Source organism: Vanacampus margaritifer, chromosome 20, assembly GCF_051991255.1.
Source record: "Vanacampus margaritifer isolate UIUO_Vmar chromosome 20, RoL_Vmar_1.0, whole genome shotgun sequence".
Lineage (NCBI taxonomy): Eukaryota > Metazoa > Chordata > Actinopteri > Syngnathiformes > Syngnathidae > Vanacampus > Vanacampus margaritifer.
Window position 1 is genome coordinate 9,714,861 of NC_135451.1, and position 20,139 is coordinate 9,734,999.

Sequence of the window (20,139 nt, forward strand, 5' to 3'; positions counted from 1 at the left end):
TTCTACTTTTAACAGTCTTTTTCTTAAATATCTGTACTTGTACTTTGAGTAAAGTACAGCCATGAATCATGAACTCAAAATAGCGTCTCCCTCCCTCCTGAACACACAGGGGCGCTAGAGAGCCAATGTATCCTTAGCACTTCCGGGATTGAATGTTTTCGAGAATCAAAACATGCAAACATGACAGCAACAGTAAAACACCATTCAGAAGCGGATTTAGATTATCGTAGCTAGCATATGCTAATGTAGAAGTACGTATTTTCTTTTTCGAAGCGATGGAGAGGCTAATATCCAAAGTGACAGAGAAGCATGTTCTCTTCACGGCTTCTTTCGCTATACGACTCGCCTTGGTCGCATATGGAGATTTCCACGACAGGACGATGGTAGTGAAGTACACCGACATTGACTATCACGTCTTTACGGATGCTGCGAGGTTCACTACTAAGGTAGCCTTAGCTTCACTCATTTTAGCTGGGAATGTTACGTCAGTCCAACTATAATAATAGTTGTATCTTAGCATTAGATTTGTGTAAATCTGTCCCATTCATCCCTTTCTCAAACTTTATAAGGGTTAGTTTAAAAGCGTTTTACTGCCGTCGTCATTCTAATACATGATAAATATGTTCACAGGGCGAGTCGCCATACAACAGATCAACCTATCGATACACGCCTCTCCTAGCATGGCTGCTCACTCCCAACATTTATATCCACATGGTGTTTGGCAAACTTGTTTTCATCCTGTGTGACGTGCTGTCCGGATTGCTGATCTACAGAATCCTTTGCCTGCAAGGTCTTGGATCTGAGGTGTGTATACTGATAGTTTTCATGCGGAAGATGATTATGAACATAATATAATAAGACACCTATGGCCAAAATGGAGTCAAATCAAACCATTGATCACAGAAGATGTGTTTCAGGCCCATATACGACAGATGGAAAGCCTCAATAAAGAGAGACCAAATAGTTTAAACACATTTCAAGTAATGACAACAAATTTTTTTAAGTTTTCCTTAGTGCCCGTCTTTAATGTGTTTATTATTTTGTCTGATTTTTTAAATCAGACAGCACGTCGGGTTTGTTCGCTGTGGCTCCTCAACCCACTGCCAATTGGCGTTTCCAGCCGAGGGAATGCCGAGTCCATCCTGGCCACTTTAGTGCTGGGGACCCTTCTTTGTATAGAGGGTAAGTTTATAGATCGATTAGATGCTATAGAAAATGGGTAGTAGTAAAGTTGACTTCTTTCTTTTACTAAGTCCTTCTCAAATAGGCGCAACGTCCCCTCCCCCCTACCAGAATCAAGTGTAATTGCACATCCATTACAGTAGGTGGCAGTGGCGTTTCTTGCAAGTGCAAGAAGTATTAGCTCCTCACACTCTTAACATTTATATAGACAAATGATACTATTTATAGTCATCGCAGAGAGTTGAGGGGAGCAAAAATATTTTTGTCTCCTTGGTTGGGGGTAACAAAAGTCTTTGAGAAGCACAGCCTTAACTAATACTTCTGCCTTCTGTGTCATAGGTCGACGCATGACATGGGCAGCGCTGCTCTACGGCCTCTCTGTTCATATGAAGATCTACCCCATCACCTACGCGCTACCTATCATTCTGACTCTTCGCACACCGCACATTAGAAGAGAGGAAGACCGAAAAAAGTGGGGGAGCGTCGTTAGCTTCTTGAGAAGTTTCCTCAACAGGGAATTGTTGAGCTTCGCAAGTGTGGCCGGAGGTCTTTTTTGCGCTCTCACAGCACTTTTCTATTACATGTAAGAGCGATCATCAAATTGATGCACAGTTGTGGCCGAGAGGTCTTTTGACAAATCTTCAATATGTTGTAGTGTGATTCTACAGAGATTTATAAATAATTGTAACTTACGTACAGATGATTTTTTTTTTTATTCCAGGTATGGTTGGACATTCCTTCACGAGACATACTTGTATCATTTAACCAGACGAGATATTCGACATAACTTCTCTCCATACTTCTATATGCTCTACCTTACTGCAGGCAAGTAAAGAACAACTAATGTTCACCTATAAGGTTAATGCTTTAAAAAAAAAAAATGCTGGCACTGGCATTACGCTGTGGTTTTGTTTTGCAGACAGCAGGTGGAGCCAGTGGCTTGGGCTGGCAGCTTTCTTTCCACAGTTGATCCTCCTGTTGGTGACGTCATGGGCTTTTCACCGTGACCTGACCTTCTGCTGTTTCCTACATACGGCTATATTTGTCACTTTCAACAAAGTCTGCACGTCACAGGTATAGAGGTCCAAGTCTAAACTATACTGAAGGTCTCTTGCTATATATATTTTTTTTAATTCTATTAGTAGTAAATACAGCATAATATTTATAAACTTGCCCCTTTGTGGCTTTTTCGTAGTACTTCCTGTGGTACCTGAGTTTACTTCCTCTGGTCATCCCTCATTTGAGTCTTTCACTAAAACAAGGAGTGGGACTGCTGCTCCTTTGGTTTGCTGGACAGGTGACAATCTTGATTTTTAAAAAACATCATTTGAGGGACTACCAGTGCAATGGCTTAAATGTATGTTTAATATCTCCTAATCAACAGGGTTTATGGTTGCTCCCGGCTTACTTCCTGGAGTTTGGGGGCTACAACACGTTTGTGTTCATCTGGCTGGCCGGACTGCTCTTTCTGAGTGTTAACTGCTTCGTCTTGGTGCAGCTCATCGTACATTACAAGCCAAAAGTGAACGTGAGGAGACTGAAGTCGGAATAACCTCGCAGGAATGTGCAAGAACTTTTCACCCTGATTGGAGCTTCACCATGAAGACTGACAACTGTTTTTTTAAATGCTTGTTTTCTCAAATAAATCATGCTGTTTCAGAAAATCACAGGAATGATATATACACCCATTTGCTGGGCGCATAAAGACAGCAATTTACATCCTCAGCTTTTAGTAGTATAGCAGTGATTGTCATGTGCAAGTACTATTGGCTCAATTTTGCTGGGTCTGTCTTGTAAACTCCCAAAAAGCACATTAAAAAAATATTGCAAGGTTTTATTGATAAGGTTCAGCCAAATGTTTAAACTGTCATACACATGAATTAATTACACATTCTGTCACACACTCCATTTAATGTAATTCTAGGGTCATTGACACTTAACATATATGGCACAAAAGTTAATAATTAACATTTTGTTTTGTCATGGCCATACTGCAATATGCATTTTGTGTGTGTTTAATATAATAAAAGACATAAAGAATCGAGTCGTCACGGTCATTTTGCTACTTTGGAACTGGGAAATTCCAGGAGATCCCTGCAATGTTAAGCCCTGTCCAGTAGGCGGCAGCTGGTGTTTGAGGATGGCCGTCTGTCCTGACGTAACCTCACTGATCACGCCTTCAGGTATAAAATTCTCACCAAAACACCAATTGATTGCTGTGGCTCCTTTTCATACTTGCTCTTAAACCTGATATGCAAAAGCTGTTGTGTGGTGCATACACTCCACACCATTTAGCAATTAGCACACATGCACCATGATGGGGCGGTTTATGAAATTTGGGGCCCTTTCGAATAAGACAGATAAATATATTTTAAATAGGGATGTTCAATACTGCTTTTTTTTCTGATTGAGATCGATACTCAAGTATCTAGTAGTCACAGATACTTATACCAGATACCACTACATAAAAAATTCCCTCCTAAAAAAAGACAGATCATTTTAAAGGCAGACCTATAAATCCCAAAATAGTATTTTTCCTTAAAATTGCATGACATAATTTTGGAACTCTGACAGCACATTCCTGTCTCATTCTGAAACAAACACGCACAACACAGCAGAAGGCTTCTTATTCAGTGGTATTGTCAAGTGCTAATGTAGATATTCGAGGATTTTGTCAGGCAAATACTGCACTCACTACTCCACTATTGTACAGTGCACAGCATAAATGAGTAGTCTACACCCCTTTTGAAAAATAACCCTTTCAAACAATATGTCAATGAACACAAAAACAATTTCCAAAATGATGACAAGACTAAATTTATATAACATCTGTTTAACTTATAACATGAAAGTTTTACTCAAATAAGGGTGTTGCAAAAATGAGTACACCCAACAGAACGTCTCTGGTGCAAAGCCCAAAAATCCCACATTTTAGACTACAAGCGTCTACAGGTGAATCTCATTATTCATTACACAGGTGTCAAGCAGACAGTTGATTATAATTGGGTGTTACTTAAAGAAAACACGTTCCCACTTGTTTTTGTATTAATTGAGATATTGTTTAAAATGTTACTTTTCAAAGGAGGTGTACTCTTTTACGCTGAGTGAGCACTGTTAATTATGTTGTAGGTTACATATTTCAAACCCATCCTGCTCAGCAAAAACCATATACCCCCAAAATGATGAATTAATACTTAAAGTGAAAGAATATTCCTTTGCGGGGTGACTTCGTAAGACAAAACTTTTTTTTTAAAAAAACGAAATCACTCTGGGCCAATTTGGAAAATGCATCACGACAAGCCTAAAAACAGGCTAACTGCAACTTACAGGAGTAACAAGTGATGCTACAAATATTGTTTAAAATGTCCAACAGCACATGAATTCATTTAAAATTAGCTTTAAAAAGGCACGTGGCCAGTGTAGTGACGTACATTTCCTAAATGTGCTAAAAATAGCAACGATAAGGGGCCCTCCCAAGTTCAATGAGGTGAAGAAATACTTATCAATACAGGGAAAATGTCACCAGCTGCACAATTACTCACTACTTTTGGGTCCCCAACAGGCGTCGATCTTGTTGCTACTGCTGGCTGTCAGAGAAAATATGTGTCATTTTTGGTAACTTGGCAATCAACTTTTTAATTGTTTACGTTCTCCTTTCTAGTCTCGCTCACTGCCGTCACTTCGCGCTTTTCCGCGCTGTTCTTTTGGCGCATGCGCAGTAAAATGGACTGGTCCATTAGTGGAAACTGAGGGGGGGCAAGAGACATACGATGCAAGAAGCCTTCTGCTGGCATTTTAGCGAAATGATTTAGATCAAAAACATAATTATTGTGCGCAAACAAGTAAAAACTATATTGGCCATAGTGTATGGGGAATTTTATTAGGCAACTATCTAGGTTTGCCTAATGGTAAGTCCCACTCTGACTGTAGTGAAAATAACTCATAATATATTATTTAGAACCCCACATAGCTCTTGAGCACCCCCTAAAATAGCTTTTCACTTTTGTCCCTCCCACTTGATGACAACCATACATATAAAATATAACAGACTAAATATTTTAATCATCTTGTTTTGGTGGAGGTGTTGTTAGCTCTTCCTTTAAATTGTTAAAACATTTTTGTTTTATCACAGACATTTGAAGTTATGTCTCAACACATCATTGAGAGAGAGAGGGGTGAAAAAAGTGAGCTAAATGACTCGGTAAAAATGACGTCACGCTAGTTTCGTGTCAAGTTAGCATAGCAGCTAACGCACCTAGCATATTCTTAAACTAACATTTACAAACCTGTAACTGTTATTAAAACAATACTAATACCAAATTAGTATTCAAATAAATGTAACGAACCATTTATTTTGCAAAAATGAACATCACCTGTATTTTGTATTTTATTAGCTGTACTTTTGTTGCAAATATTGCCATCTAGTTCAAAACGACACTGACGTGACCAAATAAAGTGCGTCGTCGAGACAAAGCAATGCGGTCCGCCTTCATTAGTAAAATGTAGGTTTGTTTGGGGGTTGGTGGATTGCGTGACGGTCCCCCATATGTTTAGTAGGCTGTGTGTATACGTGCATGTTAATATGCATATGCATACATGTCATGTCTGTGACATACCCTCAAGGATTCTCCTCATTGTCATCAGGGAGATAGGGGGGATGTTGTTGTGTCTGTGTGTGTATGCATTGCTACATCTGCCTTCATGCATGCGTGTGTGCACGCACACAAACACAGGAAGTGGGTGTGACCAATTAGGACAAATGGTGTGCAGAGTGGCAAAGAGTGGGGTATGAACAGTCACGCAACCTTGCATGGTATAGGATTATAGGTCTTGGACTACACGCACACACATACAAGCATCACACACTTTGCATTTACACTCCTTGCTCCTCTGCCTTGATTGGTCAATGTAGTTGTTTCGCCACTCCTCTCACATGCTACCCCCCCCCCCCCCCTCGCCTGTTTCAAACAAGTGTCATTAAGTTGGCGTGATGTATGGATGGTTGCGTGCTCGAATATAAAACATTTAAAGTCCGCCTTTTAGCAACCCCCCCCTCTCTCCACGCCCTTTTCGTTATCACATCAGTGAATTAATCAAACAAAAACCTGCACGTGGCATTTGCATACTTGTTTCTCCTTCATAAAGGCGACTGTGTTTGCAAATGTAGTTGATGTTATACATACAGAGGTGTGTGTTCGGTACCGTGTCAAAAAGGGCTCATTCATACTAAAGGGTGTCTTCAGGAATGCTGTGGAGAATTATCTGTCGGAATGAGTTAGGTATAATATAAATTTGACTATTCCACTTCTGTTTCTTCATGCCAAGCGACATGTAATAAAGCTACTGATTCGAGAATGTTTTCCCCTTGCTGAGCATGACCGGCCTTTTCAGTATTACCTACAAAGGGAACCCTGAAAGACTTTTTGTTTAGCTGGACCGTAAGTTACATTTTAGTTCAGGAGTGTCCAAACATTTTTACTTGAAAGGCCGCGTAAGGAAAAATGGATGGATGGAAAGGACACTTGAAAAGTCTCACTATTTTTGTTCCAAATGTTTTAGTATATGCAAAAAAAAAAATGACAGTGGGCTTCAAATGGCTTGTAATGGAATTTCAAATCATTTCCATGGGGAACACGGATTTGACGTACAAGTAAATGAAGTTTGGTCAAATTAAACTTGAAAGTCAAGGAAACTGGTAATGGATTTGCATAGTGGAGCCGTGTGCTGGAATGCAAACAAGGCTCTGTAAAAATAAAAAATTAAAATTAAAATGACGCCAGTCAAGCAAAATAATACCTAAGTAACAAAGAAACAAAAACACACAATGATGAAAGGAACACTCTAAAAACAGTTGGGTCAAAAGTAAGCCAATTATGGATCAAAAATGGACAGATCCACTTAAGGGGTCAATTTGACCCAACTTTCTGAGTTGTTTTAAACAAAATGACGCACTTTTTTTGACCCAAGAAAAGGATCTGACCAATATTTATGAGTTGTTTTACACTAAAAGACCCATTTCTTGACTCGAAGTTGGGTCAAATTGCCCCAAGTACAGGACCGGTCCATTTTTGACCCATAGTTGGATTATTTTTGACCCAACTGTTTTTAGAGTGTGGTAATGGATTTGCATAGTTGAGGAAAGAAGTGGAGCTGTGTGCAGGAATGCAAACAAGTCTCACGAAAAATCCAAATAAAAACGGCCCCAGTCAAAAAAATAATAATACGAAAGTAACAAAGAAACCAAAACACACAATAATGGAAGAAAGAAAGATGGTAGGAAAGAAGGGAAGAAATAAAGAGAAATCAGGCAGGTAACCAAAATATTCATATTAATAATTAATATTAATAATTTCCCCAATTGTGATTGGCTGTTACCTGAGTAGCTGTGACGTCCTTTTCAGTCGATAACAAGTGACAAAATGGCCTCCCCTTCTTAGATGCATAAAAACGAGTCGATTTTGCTGTGTTACACAGACGAGAACGATGGGCCAAGTCAACTGCCGTGCAACATATTCAAATTCCTTATTCGTCCATTGTAGCCTGTCAAAGCACAATAACAAACATATTAAACGACGTTTGTCTTGCGTCATCATCTAATTGACTCGTCTTCTTCGACCGCCGTCAGTCATACACTGCTCTCTGATGCGCAAGTTTCTAAGCGCCATCTACTGGTAAAAACGTATATTGCACTTTGATATCAAATCGACCCTAAACAGTAGTTCTCACTTCCCAAACTCACTTCTCAACTTCTTAAAGTAAAAATTTCATGAATGAACGAATGACTCTTTAATGGTGAATATGAATGAAACACAAAAGCCCTCATTTTCTTGCTCCCGATACAACATGTTTGGGAAAATACATTTATAAAAACACTTTTCCTTTTTCTTTTTCTTTTTTTCTTTATTTTTTTTTCTGGAAATAATTTTCTGGGATGAAAACACTTTTCAACAATGGGGGGAAATGGTTTTTTTTGGGGTCCTGTTATCACGCTCTCTTTACCCCCTCACTCCCACCTACCGCCACAGTTGGCATCACTCCCTCGTCTCGAGCCCTCGTCTCAAATGGCGGCCCGACTCTGGTTGTGAAGTTCCTTCATCATGTAAAGGGGAAAGGAGCTGTCATGCCAACTTTACAGCACGTTTATCATACACGCATGTGGCTACAGATACTCTGTATTGTCTCCCGGCCACTATTCATTATTAATAGAGGCACAAATGTGAAGGATGAGACCACATTTCATAGACTTGAAAAATTCAAAAGCCACTAAATAGACAAAGGCTGTAAACGAGCGTTTCTTTCATAAAAGGACATGAGCGAATTAGTACAATTGGCATTAATGCATCGATGCAAGACTAGGTTTGATGTGTATTGCATGTAAAATTGAGTGCATTTAATGTCGTTATATGAAAAATTAATTTGAAAACATATAGTTCATCATTTTAAACTTCATGCGATTGAGTCGAATTTTCCAAGCTGGAAATGCTCCATGTGAATTAACTGTACATTTGCATGCATGAATCCCGAGACAATCTGAACTCTGTTGCTAACCAAAACAGCAGCACTTATTAAGATTTTATGGGGGGGACTTTCACCAACTTTTTACATGCAACACTCTATTCACTTGACCTGTATTGTATGTCTAAACCATTTTCTAGAATGTGCGTCCTCATTGTTACAAGTCGCAAATGTCTATAAGAACAAGACGGCGGCCATGTTTTCCATATAAAGAAAAGACTTTTAATAGATAAGTCTCATTTGCAAAAACACGTAGAAACATTGGAAGACACTGCATATTTATTTACACCGTGTTCACTACTTTGCAGCTACCTACTCAATGACACAAGTAGGGCGTTTTTTGTTTTTGTTTTTTACACAATTATCAAAATGGTAGCAAGAAAAAGCCACATGGATTTACCTTAGACAAAGAGAAAAGCCTTCAAACTGCAGCTTTTAAATTATACACTTTTGCTTTACAATAAATACGAATCATCAAACATTTATTGAAATGAACACACACATCGAGCAAGACAAATTCAATACAGTGACACAATGTACACGTGTGTGTTGACTAAATAAAAAATAAAAATAAAAATCAACTGAACTACTCTCAGTAGTGCAATTTTCAAAAACGACCACAGTAGCGCCACCGAACTGAGGCTGTGACATTGAAGTAATTTGGTGCTTTTCGTTTAAGTTGTGCAAAAACACGGATTGTGAAGACGTCTGACTGAAGCACATCATTAACAGGAAAAAAAAAAAAGTGTCATACCTGCAATGAAATGCTGGTCTCATAGTGAACACTAAACTGTACAACATAAGCCGTGGCGTTAAAATATTGAACAATAATATTATTTCTAAGGTCAAGATGCTATTGTGCGCTTTGACTGAAGACTAAAATGTCAACAACAGACGGTCTTCTCCTTCAGTTTCAACTAAAATGAGTTCCAAAAAAATAACCCTTCCGCTTACAATGTGCTCGTTTAACCCTTCATTGTCTTTTTTGACGCTCACAATGGCCATACATGAGTTTTTAAATAGTGCTGCTTTGCATTCATAAACCCAAATAACAGTTTTGTGTTTGTGGATTTGTTAACCAAGTGTCGTTAATAATACTTAAAGTATGCAACAGAATCACCACTTTTATATGTTTTGGTCAATTAACTGAAGTTTCAAATATCAATTATTGACATTTTTTGAGGATATGGATACTTTGAGTCCTTATTTCTGCTAAATAAAAACATCTTTGAAATTTTTATATCTTGTAGAGAGCATATCGGCACCCTCTTAAAATAATTGCCTAAGTCATTTTTTGCAAAAAAATATTATTTTTGCTTAAGTCATCAATCATTATGATACAGTTGGTAAATTTTTTTGTGTTTCCTGCAAAATCTGAAAAAATTTGGCGATTATTTTAATTATGAAAAACTTTGTTAAGCTCACGTGATATACAAGGTCAATTTCAAGGTCAAATTATAGGTCAAAAGGTCACATTACTAAAATATGCACCCATTCCGAGATTTGGACACCTTGTTGAATTCCCTTTCCAACGATATCTGTTTTGTGAAGCTTGACCTCGTAGATCCTGAGAAATAAGAGTTCAAAGTAAGGTGGCCACGCCCCTTTTTGCAAAAGCTCCCAAACCCCTGCTGTGATTGACCTAAAGTTTGAGATTTAGTGTTGCGCCATCATTATCAACAAGTACACCAAGTTTCATTAAAATCAAAATCTTCCCGCTTGATGATTTGTCTTAATTATTTGGACCTATCACATTGAAGATTAAATTTGGGCGTGGTGAATCTGGTCAATATTTGGTACTCAATTTAAGGTGGAAGTCAATCCAAAAAACATTTATTTAGAAAAATATGTTCTATGCAGCCCCACTAGTTTAAATATGGTATTCTGGTTAATATTGCGTTAGTAGAATATGAGTTCAGCAGCAAAATCCAGCAGTTTTTATCAATATCAGAAGGCGGCCATTTTGCCACTTGCCGGCGAGTGAAAATGACATCACAGTTGCTCAGGTCCTCGCTAGCAGCTTCAGAAAACAAGTGAGCTATGATTGGTCGTTGATTTTCCGATGGCTACAGTGACACTGGAATGGATGAATTACATTTTCACTTTTTTTCCATGGGAAGATGATCTAAATTTAAAAAAGTTGACCAGCATCTCAGATAGAATATTTTTGACCTATTCTCAAATGATCCAACGTGTATTAACGCCCGACGCTGATGATATTTTGTTGCATAGAAACAATCCCAGTGTTCTACATTTGTGGGCGATTTGTAGTTAAAGTGCTAAAACGTACAAAACTACCACTAAAGGTCCAACGATCTTCAAGCACATTCGGAGATCAAACAGAAGTGAGTAGTAGCAGAGGCCAGTCGTCCGCTGAAAATTCAAATTGGTTGACAATATCACAGAGAAACACGTGGGGAAAAAAAAATGGCGACACGTTGTCTCTAAATCCAAAAAGTGCTTGGAACTACAAAGGACAAAATTCATACATTTGATTCCGTTTTTGATTGTCACAACGTTAACACTTAGAACCTGAGCCTCGCTTGTGTCCTCTTCGTCAAATGGAAGAATGTTGCCGTGTCGGACAACACGAATACTACACTACATTTTGTGTGACTGTGGTCGACGTGAGCGGGTGGAGCGCATTTCACTTTTTTTTTTTTTTAGGGCATATAAACGTACGGGCTGGATTTGTGGTGCCCCGTGCTGACACATGGCATAATGTTCCTTGGCCCCACCATCATGGGGTGGCTCATGTCATGGCCGCCCTCGGACCAGGGCGGCGAGTCCATGGGCTCCCGTTTGATGGAATGGATCAGCCCGTGACCTTTGAACTCGTAAGTGCCGTGCTTGTTGAAGTCCTGGTGCATGTAGGGCTTCTGAGGCTCCTGTTGGTAGACGTGAGAGTCGATGAGGTTAACCGATTGATTACTGCATTGGGAGTGAGAGAGTCTCTGAGGGCTGAACTGACTGTTCTCGTGGTTGCCGCTCAAGTCTTTGTCACATTTTAACAAACGTCCGCTGTTGTTCACTGCATAGTTCTGATAGTTGTTGTACGACGGGCTGATCCCCGCTTTGCTCCGTTGACAGGGCGAGTACTGCAGATCGTAGTAATCCGCCTCGGATTTGAGCTGGACGCCAGAGCTCTGTTCGTATAACCCGTCACCGTAGCGGCGGTCCATAGCGTCCGGATCCCGGTGCGGCCAGGGTCGGCCGAAGGGATCGCAGCCGTTCTCCGAGTCGGAATCGTGCTCGACTTTAATGGGCGGCATCAAGTGGCCGTCGTAGCATTCGCCGTAGCCGTTCTCGTTTTTGACTAAATCCACGCAGTAAGCGTCCGGGTCCGCCGGAATCTGCAGGCTGCCGTAGAGTTTTGAGACAAACACCTCGCCGTTCCTGCCGCTGTGGCAGCTCGGGGAAAGGCGGTACGGCTTCCCGTATTGGCCGGTCTTGCTTAAGCGGTTAGTTGGGATGTAGCCGACCCCTTGACCCGTTCTGAGGTGCGCGGAGTTCGGCCGCAGGGGCCAACCGCTCCCCAGGCCTCCCGGACCGAGACCCTTATGGGAAGATATTGACGACTTGCAGAAGTTGAGGGGCTCTTCCTGGTTGTAGTAGCCGTCAGGGCGGAACTTGTGGTTATCTTTGGTGAGTGGGGTCCAGGGAGTGTGGTGGCCCCTCTGGGTGCCGCCAGGGGTTGGACAGGAGAGGAGGAGAGGGTCTGCTACGTCGTCCATTCCGCCACTGAAGGAGTGCCTTCGGAGGTGTTCCCCTCGTTCTCTGAAAGACACAACAGCGTGAAAAATTAGATGAGGGGAGAATCCAAGTATATTTTTCTAAAGAAGAGGATTAGTGCCAGTGAAGAGGAAAAAAAGAGTTGGCAGGATTCTCACTTTATTCTGAGAATTCTGACTTTATAGTGAGAATGCTGACTTTAATCTCAGAATTCTGACTTTAATCTCAGAATTCTGATTTATCACTTTAATCTCAGAATTCTGACTTTATCACTTTAATCTCAGAATTCTGATTTTAAGGTTGAGAATTCTGATTTAAATCTCAGAATTCTGACTTTATCACTTTAATCTCAAAATTCTGACTTTAAAATTGAGAATTCTGACTTTAATCTCAGAATTCTGACTTTATCACTTTCATCTAGGAATTCTGACTTTAAGGTTGAAAATTCTGACTTTAATCTCAGAATTCTGACTTTAATCTCAGAATTCTGACTTTATCACTTTAATCTCAGAATTCTGATTTTAAGGTTGAGAATTCTGACTTTAATCTCAGAATTCTGACTTTAAGGTTGAGAATTCTGACTTTAAGGTTGAGAATTCTGACTTTGTGACGTAGAGCTATGAATTGTGGGGGGAAGTTAGAAAGTCAGAATTTTGACTTTGAAGTGAGAATTCTGAGTTAAGTCAGAATCCGGCCAGCCAACCTTTTTTTCCCCCTCTTCACTGGTCCTAATCCATATTTTTCTGTTCTTGGAACCCAAAGAAAATCGGTACGTCAAGATAATACAAATATCTTGTGTGGCCTCCGAAAATGTGACTTAGTGAGACTCTCAACTAATACATGAATGACTCAAAGGACAAATATTGGGATTTTAGTTCACATAAGTTCAAGAGAGAGTCACTCAAAACGTGACTCATCTTTTCCAAGATTCGTGTCTGAAAATTGAAAACAGAATAAACATCCACAACCACAAGATCAATGACGGCCAGACGTGAATGTTTATGGACTAATGCAGCATAATCTCAAGAAGCAATGAATGGACGCATGATGTGAAACTGGAGAAATGGCATCAAGTTAGTATTGAAAGCTGGACTTTTAATTACAGCATCCTCATTAAGATAATCATTGGTCACAGTGTAAAAAGAAACAAATGTACACTCGGGTCACTCTTACCCGTGCTCGATTGCCGAGATAATCCCTCCTCCGCTCTTGTTCTTTCCTCGCATTAACATGTTCTTCATTTTCATCTCGGTAATGGAGGGCAGTAAAAGGGGTACGGCTATGCAGAAGAGAGCCAGCTGGGGAGGAAGCGGGGCCCCGGAGGCGGACTTCTTTTTCTGGCCTTGGAGAAACTTCAGCCGACCCTGAAACTGCATTGTCTGGGGACAGGAGACAGGAAGGATTTAGTGGTTTGAACATCAGAGAGCATCAAAAGGCGATACTTTTAGGCAGGTCTATGATTATGTGCTTCTTTCGCATTGATCGTCATTATGAGGGCAGCAGTGTCTCGGTTGGTAAGGACTGGAGGTTCAAAATAAAATGGAAATTGGGATGATTGCTTTCCAGGTTCAAATTAATGGCAGCACAGACCTTTCAAGTTTTTTTTTTTTTTTTGGCTATTAAAGGAATGCTCCTATTCTGTTATTGGATCCAGTAAGTTTGTTTGTTGACTGGTTGGAAAAGTTGAAGTCTTCTTCTATGTAGGCCAGGCCAAAGAAAAATGGGAAGAACCCATTAAAAGTTGGTGTAAATCCAGAAATGGTTCAGTCCAAATAATTCGTACGCCTTTTGGCATTCTCCATGTACCAGAAAGGAGCCTACTTACAACCGGAGTGACTAGACAAAATAAGAGTGACAAACACATCCTCATCATAGGGGACATAATCATCAAAAGGGACATAGCAACTGACAACGTCATCATCACAAGGAACAAAGTGAATGCATAGCAATTGACAACATCACCATAAGGGACATCACAACTGCATAGCGACTATATGAGTGACTAGACAAAGTAAGAGTCACAAACATCATCAAAAGGGACATAGCAACTGACAACTTCATCAACACAAGGGACATTGCAACCGCATAGCAACTACATAAGAGTGACAAAGAGAAAACAAAAGTGACAAACATCCTCATCATAAGGGACATAATCATCAAAAGGGACATAGCAACTGACAACTTCATCAACACAAGGGACATTGCAACCGCATAGCAACTACATAAGAGTGACAAAGAGAAAACAAAAGTGACAAACATCCTCATCATAAGCGACATAATCATCAAAAGGGACATAGCAACTGCTTAGCAACTGACCACGTCACCATCACAATGAACATAGCAACTACATAAGAGTGACTATACAAAATGAGAGTCACACACATCATCATAAGGGACATTGCAATTGCACAGCAACTGACATTGTCATTATCACAAGGAACAAAGCAAATACATAGCAACTGACAACTGCATAGTTATAAAGGTCATAGCAACTACATAAGAGAGACGAGACTAAATAAGAGTGACAAAGACAAAATAAAAGTGACAAACATCCTCATCATAGGGGACAAAATCATAAGGGACATAGCAACTGCATAGCAACTGACAACTTCACCATCACAAGGAACATAGCAAATGCATAGCAACTACATAAGAGTGACAAACACATGCTAATCATAAGAGACATAATACAAGACCATAACACAATGACACCACGACCCTACTTACAAACAAACAAAATTGCTAAATCCCATCCCAGAATAAAAATAAATAAATAAATAGTTAGTTTATTTTTTAAATCACAAGGGACAAATTTACCCTCCCTCCCAAACTCCATGAGTCACAACTCAGACTTTGAGCTGCGGTCCAATCCTTTTTTCTTTCCTTTTTTCAATCCAGATCAATCAATTTCCAACTTTCCAGTTTTCTGGAATTCATTTTGAGATGTTCCAGTCTGTATCAACATGGCGGATCAGTCAACCAGTCAGACTGGATGGACCATCCGCAGAGATATACCACCACCGTGGATCTAGTCAACCACCGCTGGGAATACAATTCATTCTCAAGTCTTGCGATGATTGATCATGCTTGACTCTTTTGTGTCCTCGCTGCAATTATTTGGACTGATGAGGAAAACATTCATAAACATTGGCTCACCATTGGGCTTCCAGTACAGAAAATTGCCATATAGAGTTTCCGTTGTGTGCCAATGTCAGCCAGAACGGACTTAGTAAACTCTGCTGACCCTGATAAAATGGTCTTAAGCCATATTCCGCTTGGCCTGTCATCGGAACTCCATTTCAAGCCTGTGAGATATGAACCCGCATCTTTAAGAAGCCATCGCCGTGTTCACTCAATTATCTTGAAATACTTAGCGCTCCGATTATACATTAAAACAAACACTATATATTATTTTTATTGACCTGAATCTCCTCCGAGATCATTTTCACGACTCGGTTTGCAAGTTAGCGTTCGGTTTAGCAGGCGTGGTGTTTCATGTCACTCACCAGGAATCCAGATGTGCTGTCCAACAGACACCGGACCCTCGCTATGAAACATCTGTTGAGAAAGCAGGAGAGCTCGGGAGGAATGCCCCCCGCCTCTGGGGAGTGGAACAGGCTGCTCACCACAAACTCGTCACCTTTAACAGTCAAAACCAGAGCGTGCGTTGATTTCATTTGTAAAGGTACAAAAATGAGAACATCAAGTATAACGGAAATGGATTTGAATTTGATTGCATTACAATTGGCAACAATTTGAAAAGTAAGACGGGCCATGTATAAATATATTTTCTTAGAGGGTGGTTCGGAGAAAAACAATTATTATATAAAGTCGCAAATTTGCGAGAAAAAAACTTGTAAATTTGCGACTTTATAAAGATTTGCAAGAAAAAACTCGAGAAATACGCGTAGCGTAGCTAATTTGAGGATTCCTTGGTGGTTAATGTGACACTATTTATAAAATGAAAAGGCAGGATGGAGACGAATTCATTATTAATTTAAACTTTACTTGTTATACACGGATAGCAGCTAGAGCGACAACACTTCCTGATCCCCTATCAGCTGACTAACACCATCCAATCAGAAGCTAGCATACTTTAGGTAAATGCAAGTCAATGACAGAGAGCAGCAGATTCGACAAATCAATTTAGCTACTTGCACAAGAAGAAGAAAAAAAAACGTATGAATGTGTAAATAATAATTTGGGAAACATAAATGTACAAGTAAATATTTAACAAATTAACTTAAATGCTTGATCCTCAGGGTGTGGACCTTCTTTGTCGCTGGCCGTATCCAACGCTTCAAAGTGCGAATGCTTAACATTAAATTTGCCACTTTATAAAGTGTCAAATTTGTGAGTTTTTTCTCTGAATATTGCCCCCACCCTCTGAAAAAAATCTATTTATACATGGCCCTAACACAAAAACAAATTCTGTTGAGTCACTTTTTAAATGACCCACCATTCGCTGCGGCGATCTGTCCGTCCTGATGCGCTGATGCCCCCTGGTGTTGTGGAGGGCACATTGCCCAATGGAGCTGGTTTCGGAACTCCTGCCGGTCATCGATGTGGATGTAGTCGAACACGTTCTGGTGCATCACATCGGTCTAGAGGGAACAAAAGATGGACGGTTTAATTATTTCATTGAAAGTACAGTATTTAGATGTCAATGTGATGATGAAATTGTTTATATGCGGATGGTAGGTGTTGTTTTGGTGGGAGGATTATAGTATACAGACGCTCCCCTACTTACGAACATTCGAGTTACGAACAACGGTACATACGAACATGTCTGCGCGCATGCGCGCATGTCAAAAAATGTTCGGAAAGAGATGCTGTAAGTTAGATTTTTTTATTGCGCACCTTTTTCCGAGTACTGTAGTGCTTCTTTCCGCCGCTAATACCGACGCTTGGCGCTGTGAGAGCTCACCCAGCATTGGAGGCTCAGCAACGTGTCGCGGAGGAGGAAAAAGAAGAAACGCCTGTCGCTCATAGATAAAGCCATCGCACTCTTCGAGCAGCAAGACCCAAATATTGAACGTTGCACAAAGGTTGCAAATCAATTGAATGATGCCATACAGTGCTACCGCATCATTTATGATGAAAAAAGAAGAAAACTCTGCAATCGTCGTTAGATCGCTTCTTTCGGCCAGTTTCTAGTAAATCCTCCAAGGAAGATACTCATCAACCCTCATCTTCTTCTCCGCGACCCTCAACTTCTTCCTACATTGAAGTTACGGAGGAGGAAGTAACTTTTGAAGCCCATTCCAGCGACGACGAAGAACCTCTCATGATATAAAATCCTCCTCTTCCTCCTCCATCAAATCCTTAAGCATCGAGTGCATCTTCCAAAAGTAAGTTAAACTTCATTTTATTTATCTTATTACGTACATGTACATACTGTGTGTGTCTCTCGCTCCCTCTCTCTAACATACGTAGTACAGTACTGTACGTATTCTCTTTAAACATCAATTATAATACAAAATATAGCACTGAAGCAACTTACGAACAAATTCACCTTACGAACGATCGCTCGGAACGTAACTCGTTCGTAAGTTGGGGAGCGTCTGTATATATATATATATATTTAACTTGCACATCTTTTTTTTTTTGGTACAGTAAGAGTTGAGGGCAGCTGCAGGGCCAGCGAGGGCAGATGTGTTTGTCAAACATCGCGTGACACCAGCTCCCCAACAGCAGTCCGGTCCAGCTTACACACACAGATGACCGCTCTCGTCATCTTTTTTTTTTTTCTTTTCTTCTTTTCCAGCAACTGCTTTGCTTTCTGTCATTCCCTGACAGATTCCTCACTAGCATGTTCAAGCTTCTCCTCTTCCCTCTCTCCGCCTCCTCCCTGCGCTCCCCCCTTCCATGATTTCCACACTGGTGGCACGCGAGGGCTTTTGATCGTCTGCCTCTGAAAATACAATCTGTTCCCAGCGTCCTCGGCGCGCGCCTCGTCCTGCGGTTCGGTGCCCTACCGGCGGTCCGGTAGACAACAGATGGATCGAGTGACTTTTGTTTATGTTAAAAAAAAAAACAGAGCGAGGAAAAGGAAGAGGAACGAAAAGGAAAAGAAGTGATAATTTCGCAGCCCTTCAAAGACTGTAACAAATACCATCAAAGGCCGTCGGAGGTTTCCTTGTCTTCTTTTGTGGTGCTACCATGTCTGTTTCGTCCCTGTGGTATATTAGGGATAAGTGTCCCCTCTGACTACAATTGTGGGCGCCGGATGACATGATATGTTGTCAAGGCAAAACGATGGAACTTGAAAAGGAAAAAAAAATTGTTGTGAGAGAGTCTCTGGGAATGTTTTTGTTGACAGTGTCTGAAATACAACGCGACGGTCTGCGGGTACTTGAAAAGACTCATTGGATTTGTTGCAAGGAATAAACTGTTCACTGTCAAACACACATACGTCTCTCAATGGGGGGGCCTGTTTGGGGGCTTCAACAACTAGATTCAAGTCAACCATAAGCAGTGATTTCCTCCCTCTGATGATTAGAAAAAGCTAACCGCACAATTCTTTTTGCTACCACTTCACAACAAGGGTACATTAGAGAGGAATTATAAACGGTTTTGAAATATTAATAATCCATCCATTACTGCTTGTGTCCATTAGGGTTGTGGGTGAGGCTGTAGTCGATCCCAGCTGACTTTGGGCAAAGGCCCGGGGTACAACCCTAGACGAGGGATGGGCAAGGGTGCAAATGGGTCTCTTGCATAAAAAAATGCCATTCAAGGATAACTGTTGAACAGCAAAACCAACATTAAGTGCAAGAACTCATTTTGTAAAAAAATTCAGAAAAATCATCACACATAATTTTAATATTGAGGTACAATAAATATTATGTTAGTCCTACATATCATTCCAAATCCACAAAAAAATAGATATTTTTTTAATTATTAGATTTTACAAAAAATATTATTATATATTAAAATATGAAAACAAAATATCACGTCGTAGAATATGAGAGTATATAGTCCATTTTGTGAAAAACACTTATGTCCACTTTTTACATTTTTGTTAATTGGATGAAACTGAATGCAGACATTCCAAAAACATAAAAAACATTTTTTTTAAATGGGCGATTTGATTTACTATTAGCACAAATAAAACATGTCTGCCATCTAGTGGTGATTGGTGATATTACAACTTAAAACTACAGTTGACAGTTGAGATCATAGATTTTGTTTTTCAAGATTTTTTCAATGAAAACATTTTGAGTATTCATCGGCTTTTTGGGGTTTGTTAAAAGTAATATTTATTTAAATTAAAGAATTAGGCACATAAATACAAACAACAATTCACTCACATTCACTCCTATAGACAGTTTAAAGTCTTCTATTCATCGAAGATGAATTCTTTTAGGAATTTGCGAGGGGAAAAAAACAGTTGAGCCGAGAACCTAACCACGAGTCCACCATACTGTCCAAATATGAATCATGACGATTTTATAAATTAACATATAGGTATGCTATGTATAATGTACACACACAAAAAAAAAACTGCTTCTTTTAGTAATCAAGCTGCAGTTAATGCCACTTTAACTGTTACACCCTTAAAACTTCTGTCTAAAAAGAAAAATCCCATATTCTCTCATATTGGGTTATTATTAACCCATATTGGGTTACTTTTTAACCCAGCACTTTTAATGCTATACCTGGTGGCTTAACTTTGTTATGGCACACACATTTTGTCACAGTAAAAGT

General features: G+C 39.9%; 2 protein-coding genes across 2 annotated transcripts in view; one reads left to right on the forward strand and one right to left on the reverse strand.

Annotated features, from left to right (window-relative positions):
• Positions 1 to 148: 148 nt before the first annotated feature.
• On the forward strand, positions 149 to 3,226 carry pigm (phosphatidylinositol glycan anchor biosynthesis, class M). Its single transcript, XM_077554464.1, has 8 exons — positions 149 to 446; positions 631 to 804; positions 1,062 to 1,182; positions 1,522 to 1,765; positions 1,904 to 2,011; positions 2,106 to 2,256; positions 2,378 to 2,479; positions 2,567 to 3,226. Exons 1-8 carry the CDS (start codon positions 276 to 278, stop codon positions 2,732 to 2,734), a joined length of 1,239 nt encoding a protein of 412 aa, XP_077410590.1. The 5' UTR covers positions 149 to 275; the 3' UTR covers positions 2,735 to 3,226.
• Positions 3,227 to 8,938: 5,712 nt separating this feature from the next.
• Positions 8,939 to 20,139, reverse strand: part of ahrra (aryl-hydrocarbon receptor repressor a) — a 72,028-nt gene continuing 60,827 nt past the window's right edge. The window contains exons 6-9 of the mRNA XM_077555123.1: positions 16,889 to 17,033; positions 15,936 to 16,069; positions 13,603 to 13,808; positions 8,939 to 12,474 (exon numbers count right to left, since the gene is read on the reverse strand). Coding sequence (XP_077411249.1) covers positions 11,361 to 12,474; positions 13,603 to 13,808; positions 15,936 to 16,069; positions 16,889 to 17,033 — 1,599 coding nt within the window. The 3' untranslated portion in view covers positions 8,939 to 11,360. The remainder of the gene's footprint in view (positions 12,475 to 13,602; positions 13,809 to 15,935; positions 16,070 to 16,888; positions 17,034 to 20,139) is intronic.